This window comes from Spea bombifrons, chromosome 10 (assembly GCF_027358695.1).
Source record: "Spea bombifrons isolate aSpeBom1 chromosome 10, aSpeBom1.2.pri, whole genome shotgun sequence".
NCBI lineage: Eukaryota > Metazoa > Chordata > Amphibia > Anura > Pelobatidae > Spea > Spea bombifrons.
The window spans coordinates 29561698-29576578 of record NC_071096.1 but is presented as its reverse complement, the minus strand read 5'-3'; the positions used below and the strand labels follow the sequence as shown (position 1 = coordinate 29576578).

Genomic DNA, 14881 nt, shown 5'->3' with positions numbered 1-14881 from the left:
GTAACGCAAGCAGCATGATAGACCCTTACAGGGTTAATTTTTAAAGTGTCGCATATTAGCGTCCCTCTGGCTGTTTTAATTTGGGACATTAATTAAAACATAATGACCCATTCCTATGATGTATAATACTCTACATAACTTATTTCATTTGTAGTTGTTTCCCCCAAAATCGAGAGCTACCCCATGGAAAAGGACTATAGCAACAAATGTTAAATTACAGACTATTATTAGTAAACTATATTGTGATGGTGCTATATAAAAACAATAATCATTTTAATGCTGGGGAAATGGTAAATTCCTTATTGTTGCCTGTTAGCTTTTGAGATCCACCACCCATCAAAAAACGTCCCTAAGCCACACGGTTACTGTAACGGAACTGTTTAAAAATCTGTATGTATTGTGCCCTTAGCATACATTATCAGGATGTATGCAAACCTCTACTTTTTCCTTACCATATACGTAGAAACGCAATCCTCGTACAAGGCACGTGATGACAGGACTGCTTGGAGAACGAGGGCTGAAAGGGAGGTTCTGCCACGGTGTGCGATGGCGAGGACATTTAAATAAATGACGAGGAATGCTTAGCATTCCTTCGCCTTCGTCATAAATCTTAACTCCATAAACAGATAGGAGGTTTGACTCCGTTCTATTCTGTTCCGAGGTCAAAATCTGCTTTTGTCTGGGTCCACGTTCTTTCCAGGGACTGTCTAAAGCGGGGTCTGGATTATAGTACTTCTGACAATCTGTATTGTTTGGGTGAACTCTAATACAGATGCCATCAGTCAACGAAGCCGCGTTACATAGCATAGGCATGTTTATGTTTTGCGCCCAGTGTTCCCCGAATAGTTTCCACGATCGCTGATCATATTTTAAGGCGGTCTGTTGAATTGTAACTTAAACGCGGTTTACAAAGTGAATATAGAGCATGGAAATGAATATATGGATTCCTATAGCAGATCTGACGAGCCCCATCCGTCAGGGCAAGAAAGTGCAGGACTTCATTCACATACCATAGAGGTGTCAAACGTTTATTTGGATCTATACAGTGGTTTTTGTTACCGGAGTCCATTATATGCTCTAAATCCACTGTGAAGTCACAACCGATTTAACTCTACTCAGAGGGTAGTAGTAAGGTGGAATAGCCTCTCAGCAGTAGAATAGAGGTCCATTCTGGGGATGTAAACATACATGGGATAGGCTTACAGCTCTTGAATCTAAAACACAAGTTTAAACCGCCAGACTAGATGGGCCGAAAGGTTTCAAATTGTATGTTTCTATGTGGGAAGACTCTCTAGAGAAGAAAAGGATATTAGTTTTGCGCTTTAAAGTGTTAAATCAACATCAATAATGTTGTATTGATACAGAATTTCTTTAGAAGTACAAAAAAAGAGTGACTTGAAAAGCACTCCAGAAGCACAACTCAGTCCAAAAGGAGCTCCTGGCAACATTGTGATTGAGCGCGATGTATTCAAACGTTCATATTCAACAATGGACGCCGAACGTTACGTTATTAGGGACCTGTCTAACGTCACTGGCGCTTATTCATAAGCTACAGGTCTCTCCGGGTAGTCATCTGCTAGCTTTGCACAGTTGGACGGTGAAATGTTTGCCAGCTCTCCATGGGTACATGACTCCCGTTCTTGTAGGGTTTGTCAGTTGACTGCAATCTGTAACATTCCTCATTGTGTTCCAGCCTCGGCTTTTACCGGGCCATTCAAGAACATTAATAACGTTGTTTAACCTTTCCAGGTTGCCTTTGTGCTCCAGGCTTCCACCTGCTGTAATGTAAGTTTCCTCCCCGAGTAATTCAGGATTATCCTCAAGTCCCCTCAACATCACGCATTGAAGGGTCTCCCAAGGAGGTCCAATCTATTTGTGTGCTTCACACGTGAACTATTCCCACTCGGGCAGAGGTAGCTTATTAGTGGGGATCATACAAAAACACAGAATTCACGGCACTAGAAGACTGAGGTCAAGTTGCTGTTCCACTTAGATAAAACAATAAATGAGCTCTCCAGCACGTTAACCAGACCTCGGCAGATCAGTCATTCCAGTCTTTCCCATGAAGGCTTTATGGCAGCAGCCTATCAGTACCTGCTTTTGTATCACTTGACAATTTAGCATTCCCTGAAAAATTAGGCAACATCTTACATGATTCATTATTTTCGGGTAGGGCTTGGGAGTTCAACGCTATTAGTAGAGTAGGTGGAGCAGCATCCTTCAGAAACTATTCATTCTTACACATATCTCACAATGCACCATCTTATGGAACTCGGGCCAAAAGTGGCAGGATGGAGTCAACAATGTAGCTTTAAATTGGTGCCCCAAAAATATGCACAACTGAAAGGGGGTTTACTTTGGCTCCATCCTGCCACTTTTAGGCCATGTTCCATACATTGTTATATACGTCTATATCATACCTAGAACGCCTCTTATTTACCTTCAGGCCCAGTAGTCAAAGTGGCTTCAGGGTGGACTCAGGGGCCAGTATATTGGTATATTTGCCCCGGTGCGTCCGCACAGCGTATAATCAGTGACTCACTTCCAATTTGCACAGGTCCGCGCGTGACAGCTTGTCATTTACAGACTTGTTAATTAAACTTGCTTTATAAAATATATTAAACTGTAATTAGAAGTAAACGGAGACATTTAGCCAAATTAAAACAGATTCAAAAACTATAAACGAGTGGCTCGTGTAAAAATGGGAAATTACGCAGCTAGCCGCGGCAGATGGGGAAGGCACCCCAAAGGACGAATAAAGACAGTTTGAACCTAAATTATTGAGCAGAGTTTTTAGAGCTCGTGGCTCCGGAGGTTACAAGCTTTCTACGCGCATTGGGGGAGGTTGGGGAGACGGCACATTAATGTATTTATCTGTCGGCTGACGGGCGGCGTATTTATGGAACTGCACAGGGCAATCACGTTCAGGCTGGAACATCTTATCCCGACAGCGGAGAAATAAGATGCTTGTGGAGTCGCAGTTTATATGAACATTAAAGGGAATCGGATTCTTTCATCAGAATCTGGCGTATATCTAATAACTGCCTAAAGTAACGGCGAGCATTTCATTTTCACGATGGGGGTACATTTGTATAATTCGTCTGTTTCAGTCAGTGCTCCTGTGTTTACGTAATTTATAGAATTGTGCCGCGTTAGCAGTGGGAAGAAAAAAAATGGTAAAAATGATACCTATATTGGTAAACAGACGTATGAGATTAGAAGCTTTCCAGCCTACCTACATATCTCCTTCAGGCATATGATCTAATTTTGTTCATTCACTGAATGTCACACAAAAGTGGGCAGTATATGAGTGAAAATGGACAAGCGCTGCTGGGATTCCCACTGATCCCCACATTGATGGCAGCCTGTGGCAGAGCCAGCATTATCTGATCAATGTCCTGTCCAAAAGTTCTCGCTCTCCTCCTCACTCATCCTGTGTTGGTGGACCTCTCCTTCAGGACTGAAGTTTGATACCTCTGCTCTAAGGTTTTCACATTTCACTGAGCTGAGGACACTCTTTTGTCAGAGCAGTTTTCCGAAAGCACAAAACATTCTGGTATTTCTGCTCAATTGAGTTTATGACTCACTTTTTAAGAAATACAACAGGAGAAGATACTGAAGAACATACATCATCAGACAGCTAGTCTGGAATATACAGTGCCTGCTGAGTTCAGCCACCGTTAAATGACCAGGGCACTGAAGTATTTAGAAGCCACATGAAACAGAAAGTTTTACTAGTTTACACACCATTAGATTACTCTCTCCCGATACACTTTGTGTGGAGAAGTATGGTAATCATTTAACTATCTCTTTGGATGTACCAACACAACCAAGTACATAACAGAAGGCCTTGGGTTACTGCCTGTACATATTATCCTTATTAAAACTGAAAATGGTGGTCTGGGGCCAATGGTGTTTGTGTCTCCTAACTTGTCTCTCTCTGAGAGAGGACAGGTAATTAGATGCAGGGATATCAGAGAGTGCAAAGGTGGTTGGGTCACAAATGGTCCAATACAGTCGTGACATACACACCAGGAGAACGCTTAGCCCATTTGCTTGGTTATTCAGAACGTTAGCTGCTTTATTACGTGTTCGTTAGACAAACCCTAACACCATGCTAAAGACTTTGACCGCACGGCTGAGAAGAGCTGTGCCCGCTTGCTGCCCACTTTCATGCTCTTCAACTGAACATCAGAATATCTTGAGCTGGCATCAAAGTGTCTCTGACATCACATGGTGTTTCCATGGAGACGTCTGCTGCCAAATGCACAGTCCCAATGCACAGGCCAGCAATGTACTGCGTTACAGGTCTAAGGCACTGAACATGTTAATAGGATCAGCCCCTGTCCCCAATTTTCTCAATAAAGTGAGGAACATTTAAGAACGCCACTTGCTGCTTCCTTTATCACTTCGGTTTGGGTGTATAGGTGTCTTCGGCTCTCTGCGGAGGTAATGGCTATCTCATGTGATTATATAGACAACAGTGTTAATCAGATGTGTACAAAGGAAAGGGTTAATTATCTCAGCTAGAAAATCCCAAAAATAAGTTTTGATACTTATGTGTTTTTATCCATGTATTTACTATTTTATAGGAAATGGAGGACAGACCAAAGGGTTTGTGGGAAGAGGTAGCAAAAGATTACAGTCACTGATTGATTGTAGGGCAATCAAGGACACGTGTAACTTCTGCGTAATGCACCTTTTATAACATAGGACAGGGGCGTCCAACCTGCGGCCCTCCAGCTGCTGCAGGAGTACATCTCCCATACGCCTCAGCCAGCCCCTTAGCATTAAGGGAGATGTAGTCCTGCAGCAGCTGGAGGGCCGCAGGTTGGACAGCCCTGACATAGGGTGAATCGTGTTCCCGTGAACCAAGCTTCGCTATCTTCCCTCTCCTGATCATGCACAAAAACAGAGAAACCTGATCTCAGGAGCGCGGCGATGGCGAGAGATCTCGGCTGGTCTGGGTTATTAATGTTACGTGTTGCTTGTTTGCAAACGTGTGATTAGACAGAGGGGCAGGCGTTTGGATCACTGGCTGCATAATCAGTGTTTTGCAGGCTGGTAATTGGAAGTCCGGTGTTTACTGCTCACAGACTGAGCTGAACTCCTTTGAATTAGCCCGATAAGCCAGAGCGGAGTAGTCGCAGGCTCCTTGCGAGACCCACATCAATACTTGGCAATTTATTACAGACAGTTTTCTCTTTGTAATGTTACCTTCAATGACTTCAGATTTTCCGCTTGCTTAGCTTCTGCAAACTCCTGAAACTGTGCATGGTGACGTCCAAGAGATGGTTCAAACATAAAGCATGAAACGTCATAAATAAGTTGAGATGCTGGTCCTCCCCGGGTTCAGAATAAGCTTTGTATTGTTGCTCTCTGAGGTTGAACATCCATAACTTCTCCACAACTGAGCACAAAAATGCATGTGGCCATGTATCGTTCAAGAGACATGACATCACTACGTCAGTGATACCTCTTGGAGGGGCTAACATGGCCACCGCAATCTCGGGGGGGTTTGTTTTCGGCTGGAACCATCTAATCCTGTGATGCACACGCAGCACTCGGACGGCGGTGGAATGCTGGTAGAAGCGCTGGTCCCGGAATAATCTTTGATTGTAAATAGACTTTAGCTAACAAGACCTTAAGAGATCATTTTAGAAGGAACTCTCCAACAGTTGGTCATAAACTGGTCTCCTGCTTTTTAAGTTTCGGGAGTGTATTTCCTAACGACGGACCATAAAACTCTACAACCACAAAGCTCTGCTTTCATTTCAAAGGCAAGGTGGCTGAAATATTCTCATTAGCCGCCTTGTAGGCACCTCACCTTTCTATAAATCTAAATTGTTATATCATGTACTACTTACCCACTGCTATATAAATCAATAGAAAATAATAACAACAGGAAGGCAACTTGATACTTTGATCAAACCGCTCAGAAGCTCTCGATCTTGAAGAAAATACTCGTGTTTCCTTCTGAAAATTGCTCTGAATTAGTCCTCGCCGACTGCCCATTATTTATGATGATTTGATTTCCATCTGAACAGATCACGAGAGGCTAGCCATTGGATTTGTTGGGATTAATTTCCTGCTAGTAAAGCGTGCAATTTGATCGCCATGCCATCGGAGCGTCCTCTTCCTTCCAAAAAACAATACCGACTGGGGGAATTATAAATAGGCCTCGTTATTTCTGCAGCCAAAAAACATTTTTAGAACCTCGCTTTTAGCAAACGGGATTAGAATAACGCGTGCAAGAGTGTTCCGGGGGCAACAATCTTTGTATTGTAAAGAATGTAAAAAAAATAAATCCGTAATCGCTAACAGATGGTGTTGAATATACGAACGAGACATTAGAATATAAGATCGCAAAGACAACCCTTGTCATGTTCACAAAAAGCAACTGCGCGGTGAGGGCTTCTATCGAATCTGATCTGGTGTCATTAACGCTGTTTTAATTTATGCCGGCGTGCAGGTTAAAATTAGAGTCGGGGAAAAAAAAGCATCCTTGGTGGGCCGCCGCTTTCAAATTAAAACGAGTCTCTCGGTGTTATTCCGCCTGATGAAAAGACCGCGGCTAATTTCCTCCTGACCGCAGCTCGCCGCGAAAAATGAACAGGGGCGCTGGGCTTCGAGCACATGGGACACAAAATATTTTTAGCTCTTTAATCCCGTGAACGGTTAGGATGATATTAAATATGGATTACCTTTGGATCCCGCCGCAGATAAAGCAGCGGAGATGAGAAAACGGGACCTCGCAATATCCATAAAGCAGACTTTGGGCAGTTGAAGAAAAGAATTTACATTTAGCGTGGAGCGGATTAGAACCTTAACCCTGAAAGGCAGGCCGGGGATATTCATTTTCAGGATTGATGGACTGTGTCGGTCCGTCGTATGGCGCTTATCGGCACAGTTATGGATAATTATACTAATGTCTGACATCCTGATCTGAGACAGACATGATTTTCAGTGTTTTTTTTTTTTTAACTGTGTGTTATCTCTACCAGATGTCCACTTAAGAGGAGGAAAAACTAATATTTAGAGTGATATGTGTTGGAGAACATTTTTCCCAAATGGAGCGTTCATTTGTAACATATGAATAAATAATCGGTTTAAGACAAGATGCACGATTAACCTATCTTCTCTTCTGGTTCCCATGCCGGTGTTAAATAAAAATATTTTAAAAGGTTATAAAAAAACCTACACTGTTACTCACTGGGGACATAAGAGATTTCAACTTCCAAGAGATTTTCCGCTACAAGAAGAACCCGATTTCAAGAATATAACACGTAAAAAAAAAAATACAAAATCCTATTTATGCGCCTGTATACAATGTCCCCAACATGCTTGACTTGTGTTTCAATGTTAATACATTTATACAAAATGTGGAATAAAAGTGTAGCACTTCTAGAAGCAGCCATTAGGACGGCACAGCTCTCCCCTTCATCTAAGCCAAGGAATATCGCTGGGTTGCTGAGAGGGTTTTAATAAGAGAGGCTACAGATTTCTGTATTTTGCTGAGGCTGGGAATAGCAACAATGCTTCTTGGAAAGGTATGTCTATGTGATGCTGGTATATAAGTGCTGGCCCTAGACTAATCTTTCTATTATAAGTCCACACCAGCGTGCCCTCGGCCAATGAAACATTTTGTTCCCTTAATTGCGTCTGTCCTTGGCTAAGCTCTAATGCCATATGTCCCTTAGACAAATTGTGAAACATGACAAAATGTTATTTGGAAGTGAACTGCCATGCTTTAAAACGATTAGAGTTTTGTTTTCAACCTGCGCACTGGGTGGCTGCGAAAGCCTTGTTGTGGGACATCAAATCACGGTGGGGATTATGGAGCTTCCTGTTGTCCCAACAGAAAAACTGCTCAACATTGGTATGAGGAAAATGGGTTATGTTGTCATATTTACAGCCCCTGATTTTTTGTACTTTCACAAAGGGTCAGAAACAAAAAGAACTAAAGTTAACGTTGGATCTGACGTATAATGAAATATTTTACTGTTACAAGTTGTTTAATGAATTAACTGAGTTGCCCAAAGCTGTGATTTTAAGGTTGCGACCTCAGTGAATTCCTCCATAAGAAGGGCATCATGGAGACTATCATCTCGGCCTTTACTGGTAAAAAAAAAAACCCCAACCTTTAGAGGTTTCCCTATTGCACACTTTTCACAATTCTATAACTCTCCAGACACTTATTGGAAACACGATGGCATTTCTCAGACTTACAGTGCAGATCGCTTGTATGTGAGAGCAGCCACGATGCACGACTCAACGCCAATGGCCTCCCTAGTAGGGCGAGACTGCGTCCTCTGTTGGTGCCTCTCTACGACTTTCATCAGAAAATCCCGCAGGCTGCTCTGGAATTTCTCACTCTCTTCTCTGCAAAGATAACAAACATTATTTTAATATTCTGTGTGGGTAGAGCAAGAAATTCAGAACAACACCCTCAGCCTACTTCCTACATGTATACAGAATGCCTGCAGGATGTACTGCGTATCTCAAAATCCCGTCCAAATCATATTACGCATGCCACAGCGTACAAAAAGCCCTCTGCAGGAAACAGTATTCATATAAAACAATGAACGGCTGTATATTAAAGCACTGAATATGTCATTTGAGCATAGAAGATTATCTGTACACTTTAATGCTAGTGCTTTGTAGAGCTCAATGTGTTACGTGTCCTAGGCCAAAGGGATTACCCAAAGAACCTCCAAAAGGACATTTTACCGGTCTGATTCAGAGTCCTCTTCTTCCTCGCTGCTCTCTGAGTCACTAAATACAGATGAAAACACCCCGGCTTTCTCTTCCTCCTCTTCTCCATCGCTGGGGAAAGGGACGCTAGATGCGCGTAAATAATCACCGCTCGGTTTTTCTTGGTACTCCTTCAGCACATCTATAAAAACAAAATCAAATTGGTTAAAGTGGACGTGTCATAAAATATCACAGAACAAACGCAAACAAAACTCTGCGTGACCACAGAGGAACCCGGGAACTTTGCTTGCTTTCATCTTGAGATGTTGGTCTTCTCGTCTATCTCAAACACTCAGGGTGGAAGGCAGCCTCTTGAGGTCTTATGGATTGGAGCCGATTTCAACATAGTCTACAGATCTGATATACTGTATTTTCCAGATTTTAGCTTTTCTTATCGTTGTATACTATTTTAAGTTCCCAATTGAGATGTCTCAGTTAAAGACACTTTAAGGTCATATTATAACAGATAATTGTGAAAGTAATTCATATTAGCGGTGTTGTGTGCTGCCAAGGTATTATTATATATTATATGATGTGCATTGGGACGGTTTATTCCCAGTTACGTTCATGGGACGTGGAAGTGCAAACTTTGTCAATTATCCTTTACAAAAAACCATGGCAATCCTGCATCTGTTCACAAACAGTCATTTTATACAATGTGACGCAAATATACTTATGTCTTAATAAGTACAGATCATATGTGTGTCACATACTGTTATCAGTGTACAGTCACTGTCATTAAACATCATCAGGGCATAGGCACAAAAGCTCTTCACAAGATCATCTGGAAGCTCAACGGCCTCTTCTTCCAACATTACTACTGTCAGTAAGCCAAGTGCTAACAGCATCGAAACAAGAAGATTGAAGAAAAGAACGATGACATCTTTCCTGTACCAAAGACGGCTGGGGAACAAGATATTTACTTTGGAAACGAGCGTCTCTCTTGATATGTTTTATTAAGTGCACAGGGACTTGTAGTTCTTGCCGTAATACAATGCCCCTGATGCTCAGATGCACATGGGAATGCGGTGTTATTCAATGAGCAATATGGGCACGTTGCTGCTTCCAACTTGGGATGGAATCCCAAGGATCATCGGAAATTTGCATGACATGCCTTTGGTGGATGTCAGAGCTGAACAATAGAAATCTAAGTAACATTACCATTAAAGAGAAAGAATCACATAAGCAGCAGAATTGGGTAATGATTTCAGCGGAAATGTGACAGTGTCTCTTTAAGCTGACATGTAACGGCACTCATCTCACGCCAGCTGCCATGGAGAGCAACCGTTACCTGTCCATGGGGAAGCCATGTCTTTGGAACAATCATGGCGCAGCAACTTATGTATTAATTACGCGAACATTATTTAGCACAAAACCTGGGAAGACTATTATTTAAAACATATGCAGCAGTGATGGTGTGAAAAGGCTGATTTTAGTTTTAGAAATAGCACAGCACTAAACTGCTAGGTTTGCACCGTTGTATGACTTAAAATCGTCCTTATCATACATCTGCAAATAATATGTATTTACTGTATCAGCTAAACTGCTAGCAAATGAATGTCAACGGTCAGTTGGATGCGCATTCATCTGCTGCCTCATGAACAAGGTAGATGTTGACATTAGCAGCAAAGGTATAATAAAAATCCCTTTAAAACTTCTCTACATGGTTGCAACACCTGACTACCTTGGATTAGTCCAATGGCCAGTGCCAGACTGTACATTAGGCATACCAGAGTGTTGGATATGGGTGCCCAAGCTCTGGGGGGTCCACTGGTGTTCTTGTACGGTGCTGATGTATAATCCAGCTGACGCATTGCTCCCCGCCGCAGAGCAGCAGTAGCCGCGCAGGTTACTGTAGCCCAGAGATAGGTGCTCAGCGGGGATCAAAGAACCCGACCTTGCAATAATAGTGTAGCAGCTCCGTCACAGAGAGAGGAACCCCACGTCTGAGAGGTAAAGAGATTGGTTGTACTGTGTGCCGATACGAACATGGCTAGAAGCCCTGAGGGTCTTCCGACACGGCCAGTGCATCTTCTCAACTTGCACAGAATCCTTCAATCATAAGTTGCAGGCCACATTTTTAAATGATATGTAAAACTGTGATATCAGAAGTAAATTTTCCCTAGAATGCACTAGGGTCTCTTGTGTGCAAGGTACATGTTTAGTTCTGGATGAGGAGATTGTACACAGAGTTGAAAGATACCAGGTTCCTCACAGTACCGATACCACTTATAAGCTATCATTTCAGAATCTCACCTTGTGGATCCCGGAGCAACAGAATAGTCTTTGAACCACTCGCACATACGTTCTCCCTTAGGGTCTCCAGTCCAATATCAGGCAGACAGACGTCATAAAGAGCGATGACGATGTTCAGTAAATCCCACTTGGATACCTGTAAAATAAAATAAAAACATGTTAACCCTAAAGTGTGATTATACTGTCCTGTCATATATTTTATACATCACCAGTCACTCCTATATAACTTTGTAGCTCAAAAGGCAAAACATTTTAGTACTTATGGTAGTTAGGTAAAAAACCAAAGGAAAGTGTAATTGAGGAACATTGTGAACCTGGTATTACAGGCAGGACGATGTTCTAATGCAGACCCCAATAGATTCAGTAAATCATGAGCTTGCAACAACTCACAACCTGTCTGCAGCCAACACATCTTATTCTCACAGTATAGATGCACAAAGTTGGCGGTTACTGTAAAACATGGATATGGCGTGGTCATTCCTCGTTTAGGGGGTTAGTTGGGGTTTATGCTACTGGACAATGAACCAACTCAACGACGAACAAAATTGTTAGAAGTTCCCACTGTCCTAAAAAGGCCGAGTACGTGGAACAAGGTGTATTCACCAAAGCAGGAGCTTGCAAGAGACTCATCAGCCTTAATATACATCATGAAAGGCCAACCTCGGTGACATTCTCTTTGTCTTGGCCCTAATGCATAGTCAAATCATTGAGACCTCTGGAAAGTCAATTCGCAAATGTAATTATACATTATGAAGGGCCAGCTCAACCCTCTTTGCAAGACAGATTATCCAGTGTTGGCCCTTCATAATGCATAGTTAGTTCAGAGAGTTAAAATCTTGACTCTCTATGGTGAAGAAACCCCAGAGAGGACCACATAATTCCTCAACTAAAATGATTGTATGAATCCAGCCTTCACAGGCAGGGAGCTTGGAAACTACCTTGAAAACATTAACGACGCAGCCCTCAACTACAAAGAAGCCTTGTAAACAAGTGGCCCATTTTAAATCTGAAAATTAAAATTCTTTTCATGCATTTCCCAACTACTTTGCTAATAAAAGAGGGATTTAAGACTTCATGTGAGGGGTGAAAGTCGAGCCAAGGTGCTTGGTGACAAACTCTGAGAGCTATTTGTCAGCGTGCGCTGATACCCTTAATGGCTTCGAGGAGTCCGTCGATTAAGGGATCCAGCAATATTCCATAACGTTCCCCCTCCGTGTCTCTTCGAAGAGTCAGTCTGGGCTGTATTTCAGGGAAGACGTATCGCAAAGCGAGTTTCCCACAGAAGGTAAAAAGACATAAGGGGGAGACATAGTTTCCTGACACGACGGTAGTGATTACGGTAATGTATGGTCTCAATAGAATGTTTGACACGTTCATGATGCAGTGATGGATGCCATGGAAAGGCACTCACTATCTAATGGAGCCGCTCCAAACGCCATTAATTATTTAGCGGCTTGAAGTCAGGACAGTTACGTAGTCCCTGCTGGAGAATGTGTGTGAACAAGTGAAATGTAGAGGGATTCTGCCCCCCCCCCCCCCGACATATAAATACAAAGTGTCACTGAAATCCACACTGGGGGAATCTAGGGAATGGGTGAACTTTGGGTGTTTTGGTTACAGGTATAAAGCAGCATAAGGAACTGCTCACCTGTGTGCATGCACCACTGCAACCAGGGACTAATAAAAGCCAGCGGGAAAAAATTAAATAGCTGCACAACCACAAGCCGCTTAACTCTCCTTTAGTATTAACTCCTTGTTGCACTTGGTAGGATATAAGCAGGTTTTTCTGGCTTATCCAGGCAGGAGCACAGGTGGCCCTACAATTAGCGAGGGGCTCACTCCTTCTTTGATTGCCCACCTGTGCTTAACTGAGGTCATCCTCAAGATGTCACTCACAAGGCAAGCGCCTATTAACAGAGCTTAAAAAAACATCTGAAAATTATAATGAACCAACTGGCTGTTCTCTGAAGAGCCTTAGTGGCCCCAACAGATTTCAGACCTACGGACTGTATCATCTACACCTATCGCACCCTGGGATCCCTCGTTGCTTTTAAGCCCACCTGCGCATGAACGCGGCAGAAAGCACCACTGGCGGCACCCAGGCCTGCGCTTTTCATTTAAATGCAAATCACCTTGGAAGATTGGATTTTTAATAAAATGAAGGGCCAGCTCTAAATACCTCTGTGCTTTTGGCAGACAAAACAATTAGGTGAAGAGATTAATGTAAACCTCCAAACGCGACTCAGAGCCAAACTCATCTGAAGCAGGACGCCGTCCATTTAGCTAATCATCCATCGATAAGTTGGAATATAGTGATTTGAAGGTTTCTCCACCCCCTTAGTGAAATTTGTAATAAAAATTGCAATTCCTCAAAGTGCTGAATGTTTTGCGGCTGATTGTTTTCGAGGATAGGGTTATAGAGCTGCCATACAGTATAATCGCAGCTGGGGATTAATAAAAGACAAATCCGTCGGGTCCGCCGGGAGCATTCTTCTAATGGAAGGAATAGCAGGATACGTAGCGGCAGCGTGACGGAGGACCAAATGTGTTGGGGGTGGAGAAGGGGGAGCCGGGGAAGCACCCACAAAAAAAGAATCAGGTAAGAGGCTTCTCAAAGAGTTTGACAAATCAGTTAAAAAGGGATTTACGGATTAGCCCCCCACCTGATAGGTGCAATCAAACAAAACCAGACGATATGTATACACGGTATGCGTTTTTTTTTTAATGTGACATCATTGTGTGCCTTTTCCTTCACAGGTGCGACTGCTTTAGCGCTTCAGACACTGTTGAACAACTCCCATCACTCCTGCTTCTTGTATACCCCGAGAACAGACCTGCAAGATGACCCCCTTTGGTTCTGGATACCTTTATCCCTCTTTGGTTCTAGATACCCCCTTTGGTTCTGGATACCTTTATAAAGGTTTCAGTATCCACCTCCCAGAACCATCTCCTCGTTAGAAATACGGTAAAACATTTGACAGCTTTTATTTAAGCCATATAAGATGTCAAAATGGTAATAAGTGTAACACAATCACAATGGGGCATTCGCCATGGAGAAGAATGAAACGCTCAACATTTAGCATTCTATATAAGAAAGGCTACTTAGAATGATGACCCGCTGGCTATTAATCCAAGATGTGATCCGCATCTTCATATTCGTCACATATCACATATGTATCTGCCTTTAACAGGGAATGTTTTAGCAGTTCCCACTCACCCGTGTATTTATATATATATATATATATATATATATATATATATATATATATGCCTTGTCTGGCTTTTCAGGAAGCCCGGATTAGCTGCCTGCTTATTATGTGTATTATGTTAATTTATCTGTATTAGCTAGTATTACGGAGGCAGGTAATAGGAATAACAGCTTCATCCTTTCAATCACGCGGGAAGGGGGAAGGAAAGCGACCAGCGAGATCATAAAAACAATGACATATAAAAAGCCTGTGGGTTGTGCTGTAACTACCATGTGTCAGGGAGATTGCTGCCGATCAAAGAAGAACCCTTTCGCTTTCGGCAAATTAATCCTTCATTTAAAGTCGCAGTTGTGGGAAAGCCATTATAATATAACCAACAGGTGCTGTGCATATGAACAATGAACGCGTGTTTTGGGTTAGCGCCGGGTGGAATATGCTCCATTATCGCTGAAAGCTATGTTATGGCAAAACAGAGTATTCTCTTTTTGTTAAAGGGACACTCCAGCCACCACATGCACTTTAAAGGGGTAGTTTCATGTCCCTGATCGTCCCGCAAAAATAGAATACAGAGTAAAGTACGGGGGGAGGGGAACCTTACCTTAGGTAGAAGCTGCAGCTCCAGAGCTCTGCCCTCACCCTGCAACTTAAAGAGACCTGTCAGC

General features: G+C 42.6%; 2 protein-coding genes across 2 annotated transcripts in view; one reads left to right on the top strand and one right to left on the bottom strand.

Moving 5' to 3' along the window:
• PSME3IP1 (proteasome activator subunit 3 interacting protein 1) overlaps positions 1-14881 on the top strand; it is a 235321-nt gene that overhangs the window by 84429 nt on the left and 136011 nt on the right. The window lies entirely within an intron of this gene.
• Positions 1-14881, bottom strand: part of LOC128467317 (uncharacterized) — a 40058-nt gene that overhangs the window by 12766 nt on the left and 12411 nt on the right. Inside the window, exons 2-4 of the mRNA XM_053448917.1 lie at positions 11011-11146; positions 8731-8896; positions 8230-8382 (exon numbers count right to left, since the gene is read on the bottom strand). Of these exons, the coding sequence (XP_053304892.1) occupies positions 8230-8382; positions 8731-8896; positions 11011-11146 (455 nt within the window). The remainder of the gene's footprint in view (positions 1-8229; positions 8383-8730; positions 8897-11010; positions 11147-14881) is intronic.